The sequence below is a fragment of the Syngnathoides biaculeatus genome, chromosome 5 (assembly GCF_019802595.1).
Source record: "Syngnathoides biaculeatus isolate LvHL_M chromosome 5, ASM1980259v1, whole genome shotgun sequence".
NCBI lineage: Eukaryota > Metazoa > Chordata > Actinopteri > Syngnathiformes > Syngnathidae > Syngnathoides > Syngnathoides biaculeatus.
The window spans coordinates 17842643-17863511 of NC_084644.1; the positions used below are offsets into that span (position 1 = coordinate 17842643).

Below are 20869 nucleotides of genomic sequence, written 5' to 3' on the forward strand. Positions count from 1 at the left end.
TATCCCTATTAAAAAGTTGAAAAATGATTCAATATGACAAATGTTGCCTACACAAGGAGTTTCAGAAAAACTCCAAAAATGGTGTCACAAAAGACAAGTTTCAAATCCACAACAATGTTTCCCCCTTCAAAGCAATCCTTCTGGAGTGTAACACACTTTTCTAGGCTTCTGTGCCACACCAGCACAATTAGAACTTTCCAGGATGTTCAAAGCCCTGTCAGAGTCATCTTGATGTTATCCAAGTCTTCAAAACACTGCCCCTTGAAACTCCCATGATCTTGGAAAAGAAGTTACTCCATTAGGGGAATGTCATGCACCAAAAATACTGTGATCACACTATAGGAATATTAAGAATGCATTCCATGAATGGTTAGCACGTCTGCCTCACGTTTTTGAGGACCAGGGCTCAAGTCCTGGCTCCGCCTATGTGGAGTTTGCATGTTCTCCATATGCCTACATGGGTTTTCTCCAGGTACTTTAGTTTCCTCCCATATCCCAAAAACATGCAATGATAGGTTGATAGAAAACTCAAAATTGCCCATAGATGTGAATGTGAGTGGGAATGGTTGTTTGTATGTGCCCTGTGATTTGCTGATGAGCAATTCAGGGTGGACCCCACCTCTCGCTCACAGATAGCTAAGAGAGGCTCTAGCACACCCACCAACCTAGTGAGGATAAGCAGTACAGAAAATGAATGAAATGTATGAATCGACAGACAGATGGATGGATGGATGGACGAATTCCATAGAACCACATGGAACTAACCAACTGTGCTTAATGAAAGGCTAAATGGCTAACAGCCAGTTAAAGGTGTACCCTGCCTCTTGCCTACAGTTAGCTGGGATAGGTTCCCTTATACCTGTGAACTTAGTGAGGATCAGAAGTGTAGAAAATGGATTGATGGATTTTCATAATCATAAAATGTTGGGAGATGAGTCAGTCCAACCAAAATTTGCAGCTCACACTGGTGCTCCTCCTCCTCCGTCAAACCTCGGAACTGGAAATAAAGCATTACATCCATCTATCCATCCACCCATCCATCCATTTTCTGAGCCGCTTAACCTCACGATGGTCGCGAGAGTACTGGAACCCATCCCAGTTGTCAACAAGCAGGAGGCAGGGTAAACTCCGAACTGGTTCCCAGCCAATCACAGGGCACATGGAGACAGACAAAAGTCGCACTCACAATCACACCGAGGGGCAATTTAGAATCTCCATTAAATGCATGTTTTTGGGATGTGGGCAGAAACCGGAGAACCCAGAGTAAACCCACGCAGGCACGGGTAAAACATGCAAACTCCACAAATGTGGGGCTGGGATTTGAACACCAGTCCTCAGAACTGTGAGCCAACGCTCGACAGCTCTGTCACGGTTCCGCTGCACTACATTCATCATTCCATTGTCACTGTTCTAAGAGGCTTCACATAACCCTCTGGACGATGACAGGAATACTGAATATGCGATCGCCTTTGTTGTAAGCCTGACCACCATCAAAAAATGGGCTTCAAATCTGAGACCCCAAAAAAATGTCTGTGGCATACAAACATTAGTACACAAGCGCATGAACACGGGAAACACTCTTTTCAAACTTGTCTCTAAGATAGCCTGGTCAAATTGTCAAACATTAAGGTGCTTTTTAATTCATTTTATTTATTAACTGATGGAAATATTTTTGACATATACATTATAAACTTTGGGTATGTTTGTACGAGCATGCCACAAGTACTGTGTGTGTGTTTGTACCAAATATTCTGCTGAGGCTTTTGTGCAGTTAATATTTGAATAAATGTTATTGCGCATGTGATGTTGTTCTTTTGACGTAAGGACGTAAGAATGCATATGACAGGAAGGGGCAAAGTAAACTATTTGTGATAGAAATGGTAATCAGGACATCTATGACTAAATCAGAATGTGTCTTAATCCCCTTTTCACTTTCTGGAGAAGACACTGATCTTTAACTTTGAAAAAAATAGTATGTTTTTGAAATTCCACACACAGAAATTGTCAAGGTGTGGTTTGGGAATACAAGGAAGACAAGGCAAGGCGTGGAAGACCCAAGTGCAGGGAAGCGGAGGGGGGCAAAGTAGGAATCCAGGAATCTAAAAAAAAAACGTTTCATTTGAAAAACGACAAACTAAACAACATTCCAACAGCCAAATAAGTAAAGTATATCTGAAATAATGCTAAACTAGAAACTAGACAAGACTTGGCACAGAGAGATAATGGCATGGCCATGGACAGACATGACTTCAAAAACGCAACAACGCAACGTGTCAACAAGAACTAAGTAAACTACATGGTGATTGACAAGACACGTGTGCCTGGAGGGAGCTGATTGGTAACCCAAGGGAGGATGATAAACATGGAGAGGTGGACACAGTTAAAAAAAAATGAGCACACATGACATTGAATATTTGGAACAAAGGGAACAGGAAACAAAACTGAGACCATAAAATTGCCAGCGATCTCAAGATTATTGTTGTACCAACATTCCTAAAAATGTATCCCATGCCTTTCCTTACCAATACCAATATATACAGTGCATCACCATCTTGGGAATCGACTACCAATGACACTGTGATTTATTCGATAAATCAGATAAATTTCAATTTCTTTATTGCACCTGAGCAGACAACTGCATTTTCTGGGCTTTTCGATCCTTTATGGCATTTCCATGTCTAGGTTGGTCAATACTGTGTATAGCGGGCTCTTTCAATTTAGTGTGTCCTTTCCCTCAACAATGATCACCTTTTAATATCCAAATCTGAGTCAGCTCACTGAGGTTCTTAGAGAAGTCTAACAATAATCAAGCAAAAAACTCAACATCTAAAACTCATTTTCAATTAAGGAATGCCACAATATGTAAATAAATTAATTAGATCTATAAATAAATTCAACTTTATTAGTAAATGATAATTTCCTGTTCATTCTTTTGTAAACTTGTGAATGTGAAGGTTCACTTATGACTATTGTAATATTTTAGAATTAAAAATGTAATTTTGAGCACAAGAGCTTCTTTATGGCGGTGTATTAATAACAGGGTGGAAAAAAGGTAATTACTAATGTTGTCAGTTTAAAACAGGAGCAGGGTGGTATTCCCATAAAAACGTGCTTATTTGGTGATAAACTGTCTTCTGAAAATGAAGTTTCAAAGAAGGCTTACAATAGCTGAAGCATTTTACCTGAGTTCCTGCAATTATCTCCTTGCCGTGGCACCTGCATAGAAAATGCCAGGAGGTCAGGAGCCAAAAGTGATTCAGGCTTGCGGCTTTCATTTAGCCATTGTCTCATATGAAGTTCCTTGGTGTCAGATGGGCCTTGGATCAAAGGAATCAGCCTCTCCTTTACGCCTTCTTGTGAGCCTATGGGATTTAACAAAATTTCCCTAAGCATTATTAGAATCATTATGATACAATATAAAAGTGTAACGTCAATTATAGTTTGACACTACTCCAGTTAAAATGTAGAAGTTACCTCGTTTCTAATAGATTTGAGGCAGTTTAAAGTCTTGTAACATAATCATACTATATATGGCAGCTGAATATTAAATTATGACCAAGTGTGTGCACGTATTTCTTTATCAACATCTGCACTAAATCTTGAGCTTCTGACATCATATGTTCAGGTTGACCTGTTGGACTGCGTCTCCAATAACATCCTTGCGTCAAACACATGACCAAGGCTCAATGACAACACCACAGAGAAAACAGCAACTTAATCACATAGTTGGAAGTGAATCAACATAAAGAAGGAAAGGCAGGAGACAGTGCAGGTTTGAGAAAAGTGTATTTTTGAGAACGCAAAAGACAGTCAAGTGCAGTCCAGTCGGCCTCATTCTCTCCCTCCTACACAGGCAGTAAAGTTGTAACAGGGCACAGCTGCACACACCTGGGGTCCTGGCACACACTTTTACAGCTCCCACGGTTCCTGAAGCGCATTTCACCGTTGCACGGCTGCAGAACTTCACCTCAAGATTTTGGAGCGAGCCCTCAAGAGTTGGTGACGAGGCTCGAGATTTCACACCTAATAAAAAAAGGGGAGGTGGGGAGAACAAGAAAAAAGCAGAAAACAGTGAACATGGAGTGACTTTTGACAGAATTAAATACAGTTGCTATGGCTTCATTAAACACTTGATTGCCCTTTATTTGATCTGAACCCCTTTCTTTGTGAAAGTTCTGAGCAAAACCCAAAACATGAGCAGCAACAAGAACAATAAACCAGAGTCTAGAATTATACCAAAATTAAAATCCCAACCACTTGTTTGTTGTGCTACTCAAGCGTCCTAATTGACATCAACACATATGTATACTGTACATTGAAAAATATATTTAAATTAAAATCTAATAATCTGCTGGCACTCTGGTTTCCTCCCACATCCCCAAAAAATGCATTTATTAAATTAAATTCAAAAGACTCTAAATTGCCTTTAGGTGTGATTGTGTGTGGGAATGGTTGTTTATTTCTGTGTGCCCTGCGACAACCAGTTCAGGGTGTAGCCCACCTCCTGCCCAGAAGACCCCGCGACCCTTGTGAGGATAATGGATCAGAAAATGGATGGATGGATAATCTCTCCCCACAAAAAAAGCACATCTGTCACCTCTCAATTAAAACTGATCAACATCAGCATCAAATGTCTTGATTGAGCATTCCGATGTCCTACCTGCAAAATGTACGTTTTGTAAACAATGAGGACTGTAAGGAAGTACTAAGTACTCACTACTTAGTACTTCCTTACTTACTTATACCAATTTAAACTTGCTTATAGGCCCCGATCACCTGAGCTTATCTGGCTAACAACGAGTAGTGTTTGTGATGAAATCGCGTTGTTGAAGAAAAATCTAACGTGCGTAACTCCATGTGTACGACATAAACAACGGGTACAACGAGGGACGTGAGGACTTATAGGAAATTTAACAAGTCTTATGATGTTAGTACCCAATACGAGCCATTTCATTCACATTGAAGCTGGTCAGCCCAAGTTAGGCCTGGTGCGCGAACAACCTGACCTAATCCTAACATCCACATATGCTTTGTATCGTCATATTCATTATATTTTCACAGAGGTAGTATGTGAATTGTGTACCTTATGTGTTGACTTTTTATATTTGATTGCTTTTATGGGACTTTAACTTTAACATAGACTAGGTAGTGTGTGAATTGTGTATCTTATCTGCTGAATTTGTCTATTTGATTGCCTATTTTCTATTCTGCAGTCCAAAGGGGTGCACAATTCCTGTGCATCCTGTAGGCCGGTCCCGAGCCCGGATAAATGCAGAGGGTTGCAGCAGTAAGGGCATCCGGCATAAAACTGTGCCAAACATATATGAGCGTTCATCAAATGACTTCCATAACGGATAGGTCATGGCCTGGGCTAACTACCCCCACCCCTGGCACTGTTAATCTGCAAGGCGTGGGTAAAAATTCATGTAATGTAGGTCGAAGACAAAAAAAGAGGAGGAAAGCGACTTATTCAGCAGAAGAAGAGGCATTCAGAGTCCCTACAACTGTGTGTAGGGACTTTGAACGTTGGGGCTATGATGGGAAAAGCTCAGGAGTTAGTTGACATGATGATTAGGAGAAACGATGTATTGTGCATCCAAGAGAGCAAGTGGAAAGGGAGTAAGGCTAGAAGCTTAGGAGCAGGGTTTAAATTCTTTTACCATGGAGTAGATGGGAAGAGAAATGGAGTAGGGGTTATTTTAAAGAAAGAGCTGGCTAAGAATGTCTTGAAGAGTATCCGATCGAGTAATGAGGCTGAAATTTGAAATTGAGGGTATTGTGTATAATGTGATGAGCGGCTATGCCCCACAGGTAGGATCTGACCTCGAGTTGAAAGAGAAATTTCGGAAGGAACGAGACAAAGTAGTCCTGAGCATCCCAGAGAGAGAGAGAGAGTTGTGATTGGTGCAGATTTCAATGGACATGTTGGCGAAGGAAACGGGCAATGAATAAGAGGAAAGGGTCAGTACAACATTCAGCAAAGGAACTTTGAGCTCGCAAAAAGGATGGAATTGTCAGTGGTGAAAACTTAGTTCCAGAAGACAGGAACATATAGTGACCTACAAGAGCGGAGGTAGAAGCACGCAGGTGGATTATATTTTGTGCAGACGATGTAATCTGAAGGAGGCTATTGATTGTAAGGTTGTGGTGGGAGAGAGTGTAGCTCGACAGCATAGGATGGTGGTGTGTAGGATGATTCTGGTAGCAAAAATTAAGCTTTTGAGGTTCTCGCTCGGAGTGAGCAGGTTGGATAGGATTAGAAATGAGCTCATTAGAGGGACAGCCAAAGTTGGATGTTTTGGAGACAAGGTTAGCGAGAGCATACTTCGATGGTTTGGACATGTGCAGAGGCGAGAGAGTGAGAATATTTATAGAAGGGAAGGAAGGGAAGACCAAAGAAAAGGTTGATGGATGTTTTTAGGGAGGACATGAGGACTGTAGGTGTTTGAGAAGAAGCTGCACAAGATAGGCTGAGATGGAAAAAGATGGCACGCTGTAGCGACCCCTAACAGGACAAGTCGCAAGAAAAAGAATAAGTTATTTTTTACAGTTTCAATGTTTTAGTCGCGGGAGTTTATTTTTACTCAAAAAAAAAATTAAAAAAAATTACACCATACACTAAATCGTGCATTATGGTGAACGATGTGCCATATGAATATGAAAAGAAATGTGCAAGTAGTAGAAGTAGTTCAGTCAGTTTTGGCAAAATTGTTCACTGACCAGTGGACTTAATGTAACATAATATACTTCCTGTAAAATGTAACATTGGCGTGACGTGAAAAAAAAACAAATTTTTAAATATTATGAAACTGATTCTGCAACAAACTTTGCACTGGGAATAAAAATATTTGTGATGTATTAATCTAATTACAAATAATTTCCTTCTAATTCCTTGTGACGATACGGTGATTGCACATATTCACACATAGAACCCCACAGAGCTTGTGCAAAAAGTCCCTAAAACATGCAATGAAGGCTGTTGCAGGAAAGCTTTGACAGAACATTTCAAGGGGAGAAACATATCTGATGGGTTCCAGATTCCAGGCAGTCATTAGCCACTTTTACACTGCCGTTTAAGGCCAGGAATTTTACGCCGCTGTTACGCAGAGCTATTACCTCTCTGCATGAGAAAGAAAGTAAAACAAATTAGCTGGCTATTGAGGTTTTAACACAAATTGATTGGAACGAAAGTTTGTTTCATTATAAAACATTAAAAACCATAATTCAATGGGATTTACCGTATCGCTTGCTGCTGTGTACATGACAAATAGAAAACATTAATAATACCTTATTTTTTAGTCATAACATTAAACAATATGGTTAAAGGCCTCTTTATACTCCCACGCTCACAGAGCCAACAGCACTCGCATTGCATCACTTGATCCCAACACTGCAGCCACTATGCTCCATTTGATGCGCCCACAGCAAAAACAGTAAAATGCAGAATGCCGCGGAGATCATCTCTCGTGATTGGTCCATTTTAGTCACATGCTGTTATGACATACTCAGTGTTCCCCACATACCACCTACACCACCACCTTCTTGACAGATTCTGTAATAAAATTAAATGAATCATGTGATCATCAAGTCCATTTGTTCTCGCAGAGACTGTTCCACAGTCACCATTATTGTTGCTTTGTTCCTTGTTCTGGAAAGAAAAGTAAAACAGCTCTCAGAAATGGAAAACAAATGCAGAGGAAACTCCAAAACAGCACGTGGGGTTTCCATTCGAGTATAAAGGTAAATTGCATGCGGGATAGTTGCAGTACTGCTGCTTATGGGCATGCTACCCTGGGAACGCCCGACCTCGTCAGATCTCGGAACCTAAGCGGGTTTGACCCTGGTTAGTACTTAGATGGGAGACCACATGAGAATACCATGTGCTGTAAGCTTCTCTCCCCGGCTAAAATACAGAGGGGTTGCATCAAGAAGGGCATCCGGCGTAAAACTGTGCCGAACAAATATGCCTTCTTCTGAGATGACACGCTGTGGCGACCTCTAACGGGACAAGGCGAAAGGAAAAGAAGAAGAAAGAAGCGGTTATGCTAGCATGGTCGCCACCCACATGAGTGTAAAAAAAGCCTCATCCGCTTTGCAACGAAATAGAGGGATTGAACGCAATAGATGAATTCGATCAAGAGTGGGTAATTATTTTTCAAATGGGCTTTTTGATAAACTGGAATGGTTGTCGAGGGCCACACCAACATCCATTCATCCTTTTTCTAAGTCGCTTGTCCTCACAAGCATTGCAGGAGTGCTGAAGCCTATACCAGCTAACTTTGGGCAAAAGGCGGACTTCATACTGAACACACACACAGTTAGTTGCAGGGCAAATATCGACATGCTAATCTCAATTGTGTAATGTGTGTGTGTATTTGTCCATCCATCCATTTTCTTTGCCGCTTATCCTCACAAAGGTCGCAGGGAGTGCTGGAGCCTATCCCAGCTATCAACGGGCAGGAGGCGGGGTACACCATGAACTGGTTGTCAGCCAATCGCAGGGCACATTGAGACAAACACCCACACTCACAATTACAATCACACCCAGGGGCAATTTAGAGTGTCCAATAAATGTTGTATTTTTTGGAATATGGGAGGAAACCGGAGTGCCCAGAGGAAACCCATGCAGGCACGGGAGAACATGCAAACTCCACACAGGTGGGTCTGGGATTGAACCCGACCTCAGAACTGTGAGGCCAACGCTTTACCAGTTTATCCACCGTGCCGCCCTGTGTTTATTTTTATTCTTTTTATTTTCCTTTCATACTTTTAAGTTATTATGATGCAGGTCTTTTGTGATGCGGATCCCTTTCATACTTTTAAGTTCTTGTGATCTAGATCTTTTGTGATGCGGAATTCTATTGGAAGGCCGTGAGTTCACGGCATATGTGGGCCATAAACCCCTCACTTTCGCCATGTCCAAGGTGGCCGAGCCGTGGTCCGCTCGCCAGCAACGCCAACTGTCGTTCATCTCGGAGTACACTACGAACATCCAACACATCACCGGCAAATCCAATATGGTCGCGGACTGCCTCTCCAGGGCGATCGTCGGCACTGTGCATCTAGGTCTCGACTACTCCCGCATGAGCGCAGACCAGGCCTCGGACCACGGGGTGCAGGCCTTCAAGACTTCTGACACGGGTTTGCGCCCGGAGGAAGTCTCGGTTGGTGACTCGGGCGTCAGGTTGCTGTGCGACCTCTCGGCTGACCAGCCTTGGCCGCTGGTCCCTGCAAACTGGCCGCGAGCTGTTTTCGAGGTGGTCCACAACCTCTCCCACCCCGGAAGGAAACCGTCCGTGAGGCTGGTGGCCCAGAAGTTCATGTGGCGCAGTCTCAAGAACGATGTGCAGGCCTGGGTCGACTCGTGCGTGGCCTGTCAGCAGGCTAAGGTGCATCGCCACACAAAAGCCCCCTTGGAGCCCTTCGCTGTCCCCGAGAAGGTTTGACCACGTCAACGTCGACTTGGTAGGTCCACTTTTTTTCTCGCACGGTTTCACCTACTTGCTCACCATGGTGGACAGGATGACCCGCTGGCCTGAAGCCGTTCCCCTCTCCTCGACGTCGTCGTCAGACGTGGCCCGGGCGTTCATCGGCACATGGGTTGCGCGCTTCGGGACCCCGTGCGATCTTTCCTCAGATCGTGGCCCTCAGTTTACCTCTGAACTCCGGAACGCAGTCGCTGAGAGTTTGGGGGTCAAGCTGCACCGCACTACCGCCTATCACCCCCAGGCGAACGATCTTTGTGAGCGTTTCCACCGCTCCATGAACGCAGCCCTGCGTGCCGGCTTGATGGACGGCAACTGGTTGGATAAGCTACCGTAGGACATGCTCGGCGTCAGGTGCGCCCCCAAGGAGGACCTGTTGTCCTCATCCGCCGAACTCGTCTACAGCCAGCCAATGCGGGTCCCCAGCAAATTCATCCCGGACGCCACAGCACCCTGGTCCGCAGCCAGGCAACGGTCCTCCCTGCTGGAGGCCGCAAAAGGGTTTGCGCCGGTTCCCACGTCGCAACATGGCACCCCAGCTGCCCGGATGCCCCGTCACCTGCGCTCTGCGGATTTTGCGTTTGTTCGTCATGACGCCCACCGTGGACCTCTCCGCCCCCCATACGACGGGCCGTTCAGGGTCCTGGAGCACGGGCATAAGAGCCTGCTCGTGGACATTGGCGGCAGACCCGAGACTGTTTCCGTGGACAGGGTCAAACCCGCGCACCTGGACATTGCCCAGCCTTTGGGGTTGGCCCTCCCCCCGCGCCGGGGTCGTCCCCCTTTGCCCTGTGCCCCTGCGCCTGCCAGGGTGCCCTTGACCCCACCTGGGCCCTTGTCCCGTGACTCAATGGACAGTGTGGCCCCGCCCCCCTCGGCCCCTACACCACCGGGGTCGGGTCGTCATCCCTCCACGGCACAAGGATTTTGACTTGAATTCTGGGGGGGCTTGTGTGGTGTTTACATAATTCACCCACGGGACCTCCAGTTGGGGTGCGAGGTTCCGCACGGACTGTTTTTGTTGTTGCGCTTCCGGAGTAGAGGTTAACAGAGTTCCCGCCGTTAAGCGAGTAGGTTTTTGATGTCGAACAATAAAGCAAGTTCTGTTCCTGTGTCCGACACTCCGCCTCCGACTCCTTTTCTCCGGCGCTACAAGTCCCTTTGATACCATGCACTGCCACCAAAAGGGTAAATGATACATATTTAAGTTGCTTTAAGTTTAAGACCTTTTTGTATTGTTTAAATGCAGGGTGTATGTAATGACTTTAGTCAAAAATTTGTATATTTCATAAGATAAATGTTAGTTAAAAAGTTAAACATTTGATGCAATGTGTTAAAATGTTTTAAAAGAAAAAGCGTCAGAGTGACACCTCTTGACCTATGAGGATCATTAAGTTTCTATGCGGAGTGAGTTCTCTTTATACCTAAAGAGGATCATTGACGTATCTCCGGGAAAATATGAGCATGGTGAACATTAAGTCCGAGAACAACTCAACTATGCTGGATGTATTCTCAACATTTGAACTTTGGCAAACGTTCGTCTTTGTAAGTATTGTATGTTCACAGACATTAAGTTGAGGTCACAATTATATTTTATTTGAAAGCTCTATGTAAACAAGTGATCGTTGATACAGGTATTGTTCTGTTTAGCATAAATAAGCTACTTGTACTTTGCACAATGGCACACGGTGTACAGTTTAATGTATATTTTTCCTGTATCTTTCAGTTATATTAATTTATTTACCACAAAAGACCTCAATAAAAGCAAGAAAAGAACGCCTTGTGTACGGATTTTCTTTATAAGTTCGCCGGCTGTCTAGCTTCACACAATAACATGTCGTGAGGACATCACAGTGTAAGTTTTCATATAAATGGGACTAGAAATGGGAATTTCCTATTCGGAGGTTGGGAACAGATAAAACTCATTTACATTATATGCTATGGGAAAAAAAATGTTTCGCAGGTTGACCAAATCAGTAATTGAACACTTCACAAGAACGAATTATGCTAAAACTCAGAGGTTCCACTGTAAAAGAAAAACTGTTGTACAACCAGATTGGAAAAGTTGCAGCTTGATTTTACGACAAACATTTTTGTGGATGTAGATTTTTTTCTGCCCCATTTTCACCCCTTAAACTCAAAATGGTTAAGTGTTTAATATAACTACAACTATTTTGTACCATAGATTTTTTTGTTTTTGTTTTTCATCTCATAGAGATAAGTTTAAAGTTACATTATGGGATCACAAAAGCTGTAATGTCTATTGTCAATATTACTTCTATGCTGCAACTGAATTTCAATGTGCAGTCTGAGAACGAAAGAGCTGGTTGATGGCAAAAATCAAGATATGCAATGAGCGATTTGTCAACGTAAGACGAGTGTGTTGAGCGTGTGACCAATGGGTGAATAACGACAGAAAAGCGTTTTGCTCGCGTGAAATTTTTACAGTGGAACCGGCACCAAAACATTGGAAAGTTCGTAGTCACTTCAGTTGTTGTCGTTAGTTAGAACAGTGAGCATCATGCCGCCGAGAAGAAAAAAAGTTAGGGCACGGACTTCAGCAACTAGCGCTGCTAGTAAGAAAACTAAGCCTCTTTCATCACGAGAAATGTGTTTGGAGGAAAAACAAGAGCAGGAGAAAGAGCACTTCTGCGAAATCACGCACCATGTGACACCCCCTGGGGACCCTAAACACCTTGCAAATCCCAGTGAGGACGGTCCGACAAAGAGACAAAAGAAGCAGAGAAAGGATTGCAGGATCCTGGACCGGGCTGTTAAGGATAGTCTGGTGGAGTTTTTCCGTGAAAACGAACTGCTGCTTTCTGGATTTTCCATAGTAGGTGCTCTCTACTGTAGCTTAATATTAAATGGACCTTGCTTTTACAAAGGATCGGTTTAGCATGGAAGTTTGGGAAACGCTCGAATGACGCTCAATGGACACCAAACAACGTTCGTTTCACTTTGGTTACACACTGTGTGTGCTAGGGGATTGTTCAGTGGGCGTTGACAGGTTGCCAGTGAGTCGTTCACTGCAAAGCAAACAATTAACTAACAACCGAGTAAAGCTAAAGTTACGACTGACTAACGATAGGCAAACGCATGCAACGCTCGGGGAACCTTAGTAAAACGTTCCATGGATGTTCTTGAACGTTCTGCAGCGTTTAAAATTAAACGTTGATGAACGCTGGTCTCGGTGAGAACTTTTGTGCATGTTCAAAACTTTTTTTCCGGACCGGCATTCTCCGCCCATTCCCAGCGATCATTGACGTTCACTAGCGTGGAAACAACGCTACTCTGGAGCTATCTCGGCGACCATGGGCGACTACCAACGTTTCCTCAAACGCTATAGGACGCTGGCCAGAACGTCATGGTGTGACGGGGCCATTAGGGAATTACGTGCTAGGTCACCTGATGAGTGAAACGAGGAGGATTCACTCATCACATGAAAATTCTTCCAAGAAGCTAAAAGTGTCAGAGCCCATCATAGCCATTCTTGCATGATCTGTTTTGATAGGACAGACTGGTTAAAATAACCCCCTCTTTATTTGATTCCCTACTAGCATTTTTTTTTAATTCAACTTTCAACGGGAAGATCTGCGGGAAGAACTACTCCACTGGTACAGTTGGGACTGGTCCATTATCTAGTTTCATTAGCCTAGAAAAATCTAAAATACCAAACAGCTGGCAAGGCAAAAATGGAAGTTGAGGGGTAGACAAATCTATAGACATTTAACCAAAAGAATTTGAGGCACTTTTCTAAAAGCTGAACACCAACTTCGCTCCACTCAATAAATTGCCTCATGACTTCTTCCTTCACTGTATGAGTGGCTCTGTGTCTTCCCATGTGGAAGATTGGGACATTAATAACTCTCTCTCTGTCTCCTTGCCTGCCACTTGTATTGTTCAACAGGATTTTTGTAAATAGATTCCTCTGCCTGTAGCATGTCATATCCCACTTGAAAGTCCTTGAAAATACCAGTAGTATGTCATACTTACAAATGCCACAATGCCTGGTCATTTTTATCCTCAATGTATGAAAATTAATATTTTAAAAATTTTACTTCATATTTACACCACTATCAGCACAAAGTTGCCAACAATACATTTTTAGGGTAGTGCTTGGCTGAAAGAAAAATACAATGCAATCTTTTGAAATTTTTCTTACATGCCACTTTTTATTACAGATCCATCAGGTCTGATTAATGGGTTTTTGGTGTAAATAAATGATTAATGTGTGGTTGTTTTTATAAGCCTTTTTTTTTTTTCCCAAAAAGTTACATTACTTTATGCCGGTTATTTTTTATGGAAACGTGAATGACAACAATTATGAAATAGAGAGGTATTACTCCACCCCATACCCACATAGATGTCCTAAAGGGCACAGTGCACCTGCCGGGGTGGTAGTAGTAGCAGCATTGGGGGACTAAGAATAATGTTTTGTCCAGCTGTTAAGTCTATAAAAAGTGGGGTACCCAGGAAGAGAAACACACAGGTTTGTAGTTTGTTGCCATGAACTGTGGTATCCCATATGAACTATATGTGTGAAAAGCATTAGTGCGTATATTACAGCCACACGTGTGTTTCTGTGTGTGGCAAAGAGAATTGAATGTGTGTGGTGCTGTTATTTGTCAAAAGAGAGCAGGTGCAAGGAGTACATAAACACACAGCCAGGGGCCAGAGGCTATAGCACACCATCAAACACCATGAGGGTAAATATGGGCAGCTGGATTTGTCATCCTAAACTTAAGTAATGAGTCTGGGAAAAATGAAGAGTGTGTGTATGTGTGTGTATATATATATATATATATATATATATATATATATATATATATATATATGGCAGGGTTTTTTTGTTTGTTTTTCATTTTTGCTAGTTTGTGCTAGTCTGTTAGTTTTAGTGTGTGTCCATGTGTGTGTATTTATGTATCGCTGTCATAACATTTCCTAGGTATACTGTGTAAAATACTTGTGCCAATGTCAATCAAGATACTAGTATTAAGTTAGTGATACCAAGAAAATGATCACGGTTGTTAATGTTGGTGGTGCGAGAGCCTTGAGTGTAATTTGTCATTATTTCCATCCTCCCCATATGCTGCAGGTTTTTCTGTCTGCTCACTTAAAGCAATGACACATGTTCCTAGCTATTCAGAGCATGATTTTCTCTGCCACCAAATTACTTAAATTAAGGCTTCTTGCGGAAGCCATTTGGTCAAAACTAATAGATCTTGGCACAATGCTTGGAAGACAGTGAAAGTTGGGCCACAGCAGCAAGGGATAAAAGAGAGCCAGTGCAACAATTACAGAACCAGTAATAATGTGTGAAGAGTAGGAAAAGCATTTGCAGAGGGTTACAGGATTCCTTTATTGGCACTTGTAAGGAGAAAATTTGTTGTTTTGCTACATTTAACAATAGTGGTATACTGAAATAACTCTAGTTCAACTTCAACTTCCTCCATGTTCAAAACTTTATTTCACAGTGAAAACGCACATTTGTAACAACTACTCCGAACCACCTTCCATTTTTTTCAGTAAAATATTGTCAAACGTCCAAATGTTTTTGGCCATTCAAACTTCAAGTTTGTTCCCCTTTTATCGAATTGAAATCTTCACATGGAAGATTACATGCAGAATATCAAGACAAAGGACTGCTAGAGAGCTAAGTGAGTGTGTCTCTGAGTTGGTGTAACTGCGGTTGCTTGGTGATAGTTGATCAGAGATGTTATTTAAATGTTTAACAAATGTGCTTTGTTTTGCTTTGATCTCATAAAAAGTAGCAGTCCAATCCATTGAATGAGAATGGGAAAATACAGCTCAAAAACACCTGTTTTGAATTAATTTCCTTAGTTTTATATACAAACTCAAGACAGAAGTGAATGACATAAAAAGGAACAGAGATGCAGGAGGACAAAAGAAGGAGATGAAGGCCCTGTGTCTGGACTAACTTAAAACATCATCATGCTCCGCCAGGAAAGGAAGGAGGCCGTATGTGGCCCATTGAAGTTTGCATTGACAAGTACCGTCTCAAGTTCCATCCAAGATTTATTTATCAGTTCTCTGATGCTGACACAATGTGTTTTTAATGTCAGAAATAAGGTTGTGTGTGGATGAAAAGGCCTCTTTCTCTCATACTCATCCTGATTTCTCGCTACCATTTAAGGCACAGTAGGAGACCTATTCAAAAAAAGTTTGAGTGATTGGGTCAGGCCAAAGTGAAACAGACTTTGTCTCAATGGCGAACCAGTATTTATGATTTCTTTTTTATAATTTATTTTGCTTTCATTGAACAACAATGTAAAGAAGCTATTTTTCTCTCAGAGTTTGAAGCTATTATAAGATAGGTGTAACGGATATACAGTGGTGCCTCTACTTGCAAATGCTTCTAGTAATGAAAAATCCAGGTTATGAAACGCCTTTCTCGGAAACTATTGTCTCTAGTTACAAAGGAAAATTCAAATACGAAATACGATAGGATACGAAAGGAACAAATATGTGCTGGATTCACACACACCCCAAAACCCACTGAACATAAACAGCCTGTGTCTTGGTTTGTGTGATGCGATAGAGCTACTCTTTCATTGGCTATCGCCGTTGCATCTTCCTGGCATCCCATTGGCTAGGAAATATGTCAATCTTTACTCATGATGTTTTTAATTTCCCTTGAACACTCATCTCTGAGCGCTTTCACATGCTGTCACAAGTAGCACATGTTGGAAAAGTCTAACTTTTTTTCAAGTTTATTCATCTTTCTTCACCGTGGTCCCCAAGACGCTTTTGTGCACATAAGTTGTGTGTGTGAGTACGTTTGTACATATGTTTTCTTTTTGTTGTCAAACATTTTCCTACTCCTCCGTCTCCCACGATGCCTTTTGCTTGTCATTCACCCTTTCCAGTCAACTAACTCCAAAGGTAAAATATTTTTTTTTTGTTCTTCTTTACATTAAGTACTTTGAATGCTTATTTTTACTGTGCGTGTGTGTGTGTGTGTGTGTGTGTAGGGGGAAGGCGGGCGGGTGGGGGGTTTGGGTGGGCTCTGAACAGATTTGGCTATTTACATGTAAAAAGTGCTTCTACCTACAAAAAAATTATTGTTACGAAACAACTTCCAGAATGAATTCATTTCATAAGTAGAGGTACAACTGTTTTTTGTCATATTTTGAATAATATGTGGGAAACTAACGATGAGTAAGAACAATATTTCGCCCAAACTCAGCATAAAAAGAAACAACCAGCAACAATGGGCAGTGGTGGTGAATAGCAGCAACACGGACCAAGGTGAAATGAAATAGGGAAAAAATAGGTCATGATGCAAGACCAAACAACATTATTTGCATCGTAGTAACTAAATCGCTGGTGTCAAACTCGAGGGCCGAGAGCCAGATCCAGCCTGCCGCATGATTTTATGTGGCTTGCAAAGGCATTTGCTAGTGTGTCAACTTCCATTATTTTTGTGAAAATTTTTTACTGAAATTCAAATTGTCATACCATAAATGATAACGTTGAGATATTACAAGCATTTTTGTGAGACAAAACATGAACTGAAAAAAACATTACCCTTGATTTCTGATTCCAAAACGAGTTCATAAATTGATGTAAATAAGATGAGGCAATATAAGATTTTTTACGGTTTTACAGTCATAACGGCGCTCTGAGGATAACCGTCTTCACAATGTGGCCCGTGACATAAATTTGTTTGGCACCCCTGAACTAAATGTATAGATCCGTTGTGGTAAAGAGTGAGGCATGTCGAAAGGTGAAGCTCTCAATTTACTAGTCAATCTACATTCGTACCGTCACCTATGGTCACAAGCTGTGAGTCATGACAGAAAGAATAAGATCCTGGATACAAGCAGCCGAAATGAGTTTCTTCCGCAGGGTGTTCGGGCTCTCCCTTAGAGATAGGGGCAGACCCTCAGCCATTCAGAAGGGGCTCAGAGTTGAGCCACTGCTCCTCCGCATTGAGATGAGCCAGATGTGGTGGCTGGGCATCTGCTCCGGATGTCTCCCAGGTTTTTCTGAATTTGAAGATCAGTTCATTGTGTGTTGTGTTCTGGGTGAATAGTAATATAGGATGTCTGCTCCAGAGGTGGGTAGAGTAGCCAAATATTGTACTCATTTCTTTTTTTAAACCTGTCGTGTTGAGATGTGTGGATTTGCAGAATGATGGGTTCTGTATACTTTTTTTTGCTTGAACAGTATTGCTGTGCAACAGGGAGATTGAAATACATGGGTGCTTTAAATTATAAGATTTTTGCGATACAAGACGCGACTTGACCATTTTTTTGTCTAGAGATACAAGCAAAATTTTAGATACAAGTGTGCTCTAGAACCCCAGCCACCACTTCACAATATCCTGCCATAATCTACTAGCAGTGACTTTCTTGCAATGAAAGGACAATGTCAGTCAGTGGGGTTCATATGCCATTGGTTTGACAACTACAGATTAAGACCACAGAAGTAAAACAACGACTCTCAATCCGTTAAGTACATTCGTGTTTTGTGATTACATTTTCCATGTTTATTGGTTATGTGGAGAGCTAATCTCTGGCATCGGATGGATTCTCACATTTCCAAAACAATAGCATTTCAGGCAGCCAAAAAAGGTGGCTTGTTTGTTAAGCCATTTATATTTCATCATCCAAGAGAGCAAGCAATTTTCACTGCTGTCAATGTGAGCAAGTAATTTTTGTGAATAATCAATAATTTAAAAATTAAGACCCTGTGTGGGAACTGACCAATAGAATATGTTTGTGAAAAAATATGAAATGGTAAAAAAGCTGACTAAGTTGTACATCACTGACTAATAAGGTTTTTCCATGAAAAACGGGCATAGCTTCCTCACAAAAAAGTTGTTTTTTTAACTTCTTTTTCTTTCGACTTGTCGCTTTAGGGGTTGCCACAGCGTCACAACTGTACTTTGGAGAGTGCATCAGTGCATGCAATAGCCTCCACCTAAGCACCAATTGGTTGTACCCGGCCGTGCCCTACAACATGCCCCAAGAATTCAACCTGTGCCTTTCCTAACTCACACTTTGCAAGATGGTCAGTTTCCCAACTGACAGTCTCTTGAAGAACTCCTGAATCTTCTTCCGTGGCATAAACGATGACATCGTCCATGTAGACTTTGACACCTCCCAGGCGCAATGTCACGTTGAGATGATCAATGCAATCATCCACTCTTGACAGAGGGTAGGAATCAGTTCGTGACTGTGCATTGACAGTTTTCATGTTAGCGCAGCCGCTCCAACCACCACAACATTATACACAAGTACACTAAGTGAACTCCATTGACTGTCACTGGGTTCAATTATGTCATTGTCCAGCATAGCATCACCCACATCTATATCATGACTAACTAGGCATGTGCGGCCAGGCACATCTGGAAACAGGTGAGAAAACTCAAAAGGCAATTGTGACATTTCAGCCTTCTGGTCAGCTGACAAATGTCTCAATTTTTCATCAAGGTGAGCTAACACAGAATTGCACAATTTTGGTGAAGCATTATCACTCACATCCTCAAACTTGGCATCGCTAACAACATCATCAATATTGTATTTGACGCTTGCATAATTATCAACTGTACAATCAGTAACTGGGGAGGAGAGTGTTGTTGCAATACAACTGACCTGTTTTTTCTTTAACATATTTTCAGACTTATCAGTCGGACCTGAGGAGTTTGTAGATAAGTCATCAGCCTCTGAGGCTAAAGAATGAACCATGTATGCATCTGATAAATCACAAATGGGATCATTCGGCAAAAAAAGTCTTGGAAAAATTGTTTTTTGACATCAAAAGAGTCACTTGATAAGACGGAAAAATACCCAGAAAGTCACACACTAATTTCTCTGTACTGGTCTTAACACTCCGTAAAAACAGTAACAGTAGGATCAGAGCCAACTTGTGCCCCCATAAGATTGTTACGGATCAACAAATCAACACCTGGAACTGGAAGAGAGTCAAGAACACCAACCTGAATGGTGTCAGAAACCAGATCTTATGTCAAATTCACAAAATTCAAAGGAGCAAGAGAACAGCCACTTATACCCTTAATAATAATAATATCTGAGTTAGCTGAAGACTCTGCAGAAAAAGGCAAAACATCTTTCAAAATCAGAGAATGCAGAGCTCCTGTGTCCCTCAGAATAGTCATGGGCCTTAGGAGAGAATTATCTCTTATAAGTGAAACTGAACCATTGTGAATAAAAGGCAAAAACTTCACTGGAACTTCAGAATCTGAAAGTTCATCATCAGAACCAAAACTGTCTTCAGAACCACATGGCAGGGAAGGCTGAGGCACGATATATGCACAGGCATTTGGGGAAATAGTGGACAGAATTTTGTATTTGAGCTTTTTGAAAACAGAAATCAAGTGACCAGGCTTCTTACAATTGGCACAGAAAGGTCCTTGAATCTGAGAATGTGAATTTGGACCTGTCTTATCATCATTTGACTCTGTATGAGAGACAGTCTTTTGGCGAAAAAACTTTGAATTGTCAGTTGACTGAAAAGAACTCTTGTGGGTCAAAAAAATTATTATCTGCTAACACCGCTGCATCATGTAAGGTTTTAACATTCTGTTCATCCAAATAACTCTTGAGATCAGAATGAACACACTGCTTAAACTCCACAATCAACACTAACTGCCTCAAAATCTGACAATCTGAAATCCTCTTTGAACTTCACCACCAATCAAACAAAGTTTCCTTTTCCCTAGCAAATTCTACAAAGCTCTCATTGTCCCTCTAATGAGTACTTCTAAATTTCTTACGGTACGCTTCAGGCACTAACTCATAAGCTTCAAGTAGGGTCTTTTTTACAAAATCATATTCAGAACTTTGGCCGACAGAAAGGGGCAAATACGCATCGTGAGCTTTTCCCTTTAAGACGATTTGCAATAGCATAGTCCATGACTGTTGAGGCCACTTGAGGTTTTGAGCAATTTTCTCAAACAAGAGGACGTATTCATCAGCTTCTTTTTCATTGAAAGTAGGGACCATATTGGCATACCATGTAATATCAAAAGAAGTACTAACTGAATCAAAGGATCTTTGAAGTTTCTCAAATTCAATCTCTTCTCTCCTTTGTCTCTCTTTTTCAATCTGAAGTTGTAATTCCAGTTTCCTTACTTCCAAAACATCTGAAGTTTACTCAACCAAGGCCAACACATCAGGAATAAAAATTCTCTCATCAACGTAATGATTCAGAACAATTTTCAAAATTTGGAATTTCCTCATAGCAGATTTGATATCAAGTCGGAAATAACTACCAAGTTCTAAGATATCGGACCTCCGCAAATCACAGACTGATTCTGGGGTAGGGGACCAAATGAAGTGCTCAAGACTAAATTCCATTTTGCCGGCTTCACAATTTAAGTTGCAAATATGTCA

General features: G+C 41.8%; 1 protein-coding gene and 1 pseudogene across 12 annotated transcripts in view; one reads left to right on the top strand and one right to left on the bottom strand.

The window, feature by feature from the left end:
- LOC133500420 (intermembrane lipid transfer protein VPS13B-like) overlaps nucleotides 1-20869 on the bottom strand; it is a 506059-nt gene that overhangs the window by 359135 nt on the left and 126055 nt on the right. For 11 of the 12 annotated variants that reach the window (XR_009794884.1, XR_009794885.1, XM_061819054.1 and 8 more), the window contains exons 18-19: nucleotides 3889-4023; nucleotides 3183-3362 (exon numbers count right to left, since the gene is read on the bottom strand). Coding sequence is in view for 10 of the 12 variants with exons in the window: in XM_061819054.1 (XP_061675038.1) it covers nucleotides 3183-3362; nucleotides 3889-4023 (315 nt within the window). In the remaining 2 variants the exon portion in view is untranslated. Of the gene's footprint in view, nucleotides 1-1942; nucleotides 2100-3182; nucleotides 3363-3888; nucleotides 4024-20869 lie in introns of those variants that run through there. The other variant, XM_061819062.1, reaches the window with a different exon arrangement.
- LOC133501534 (5S ribosomal RNA) lies at nucleotides 7774-7892 on the top strand (annotated as a pseudogene).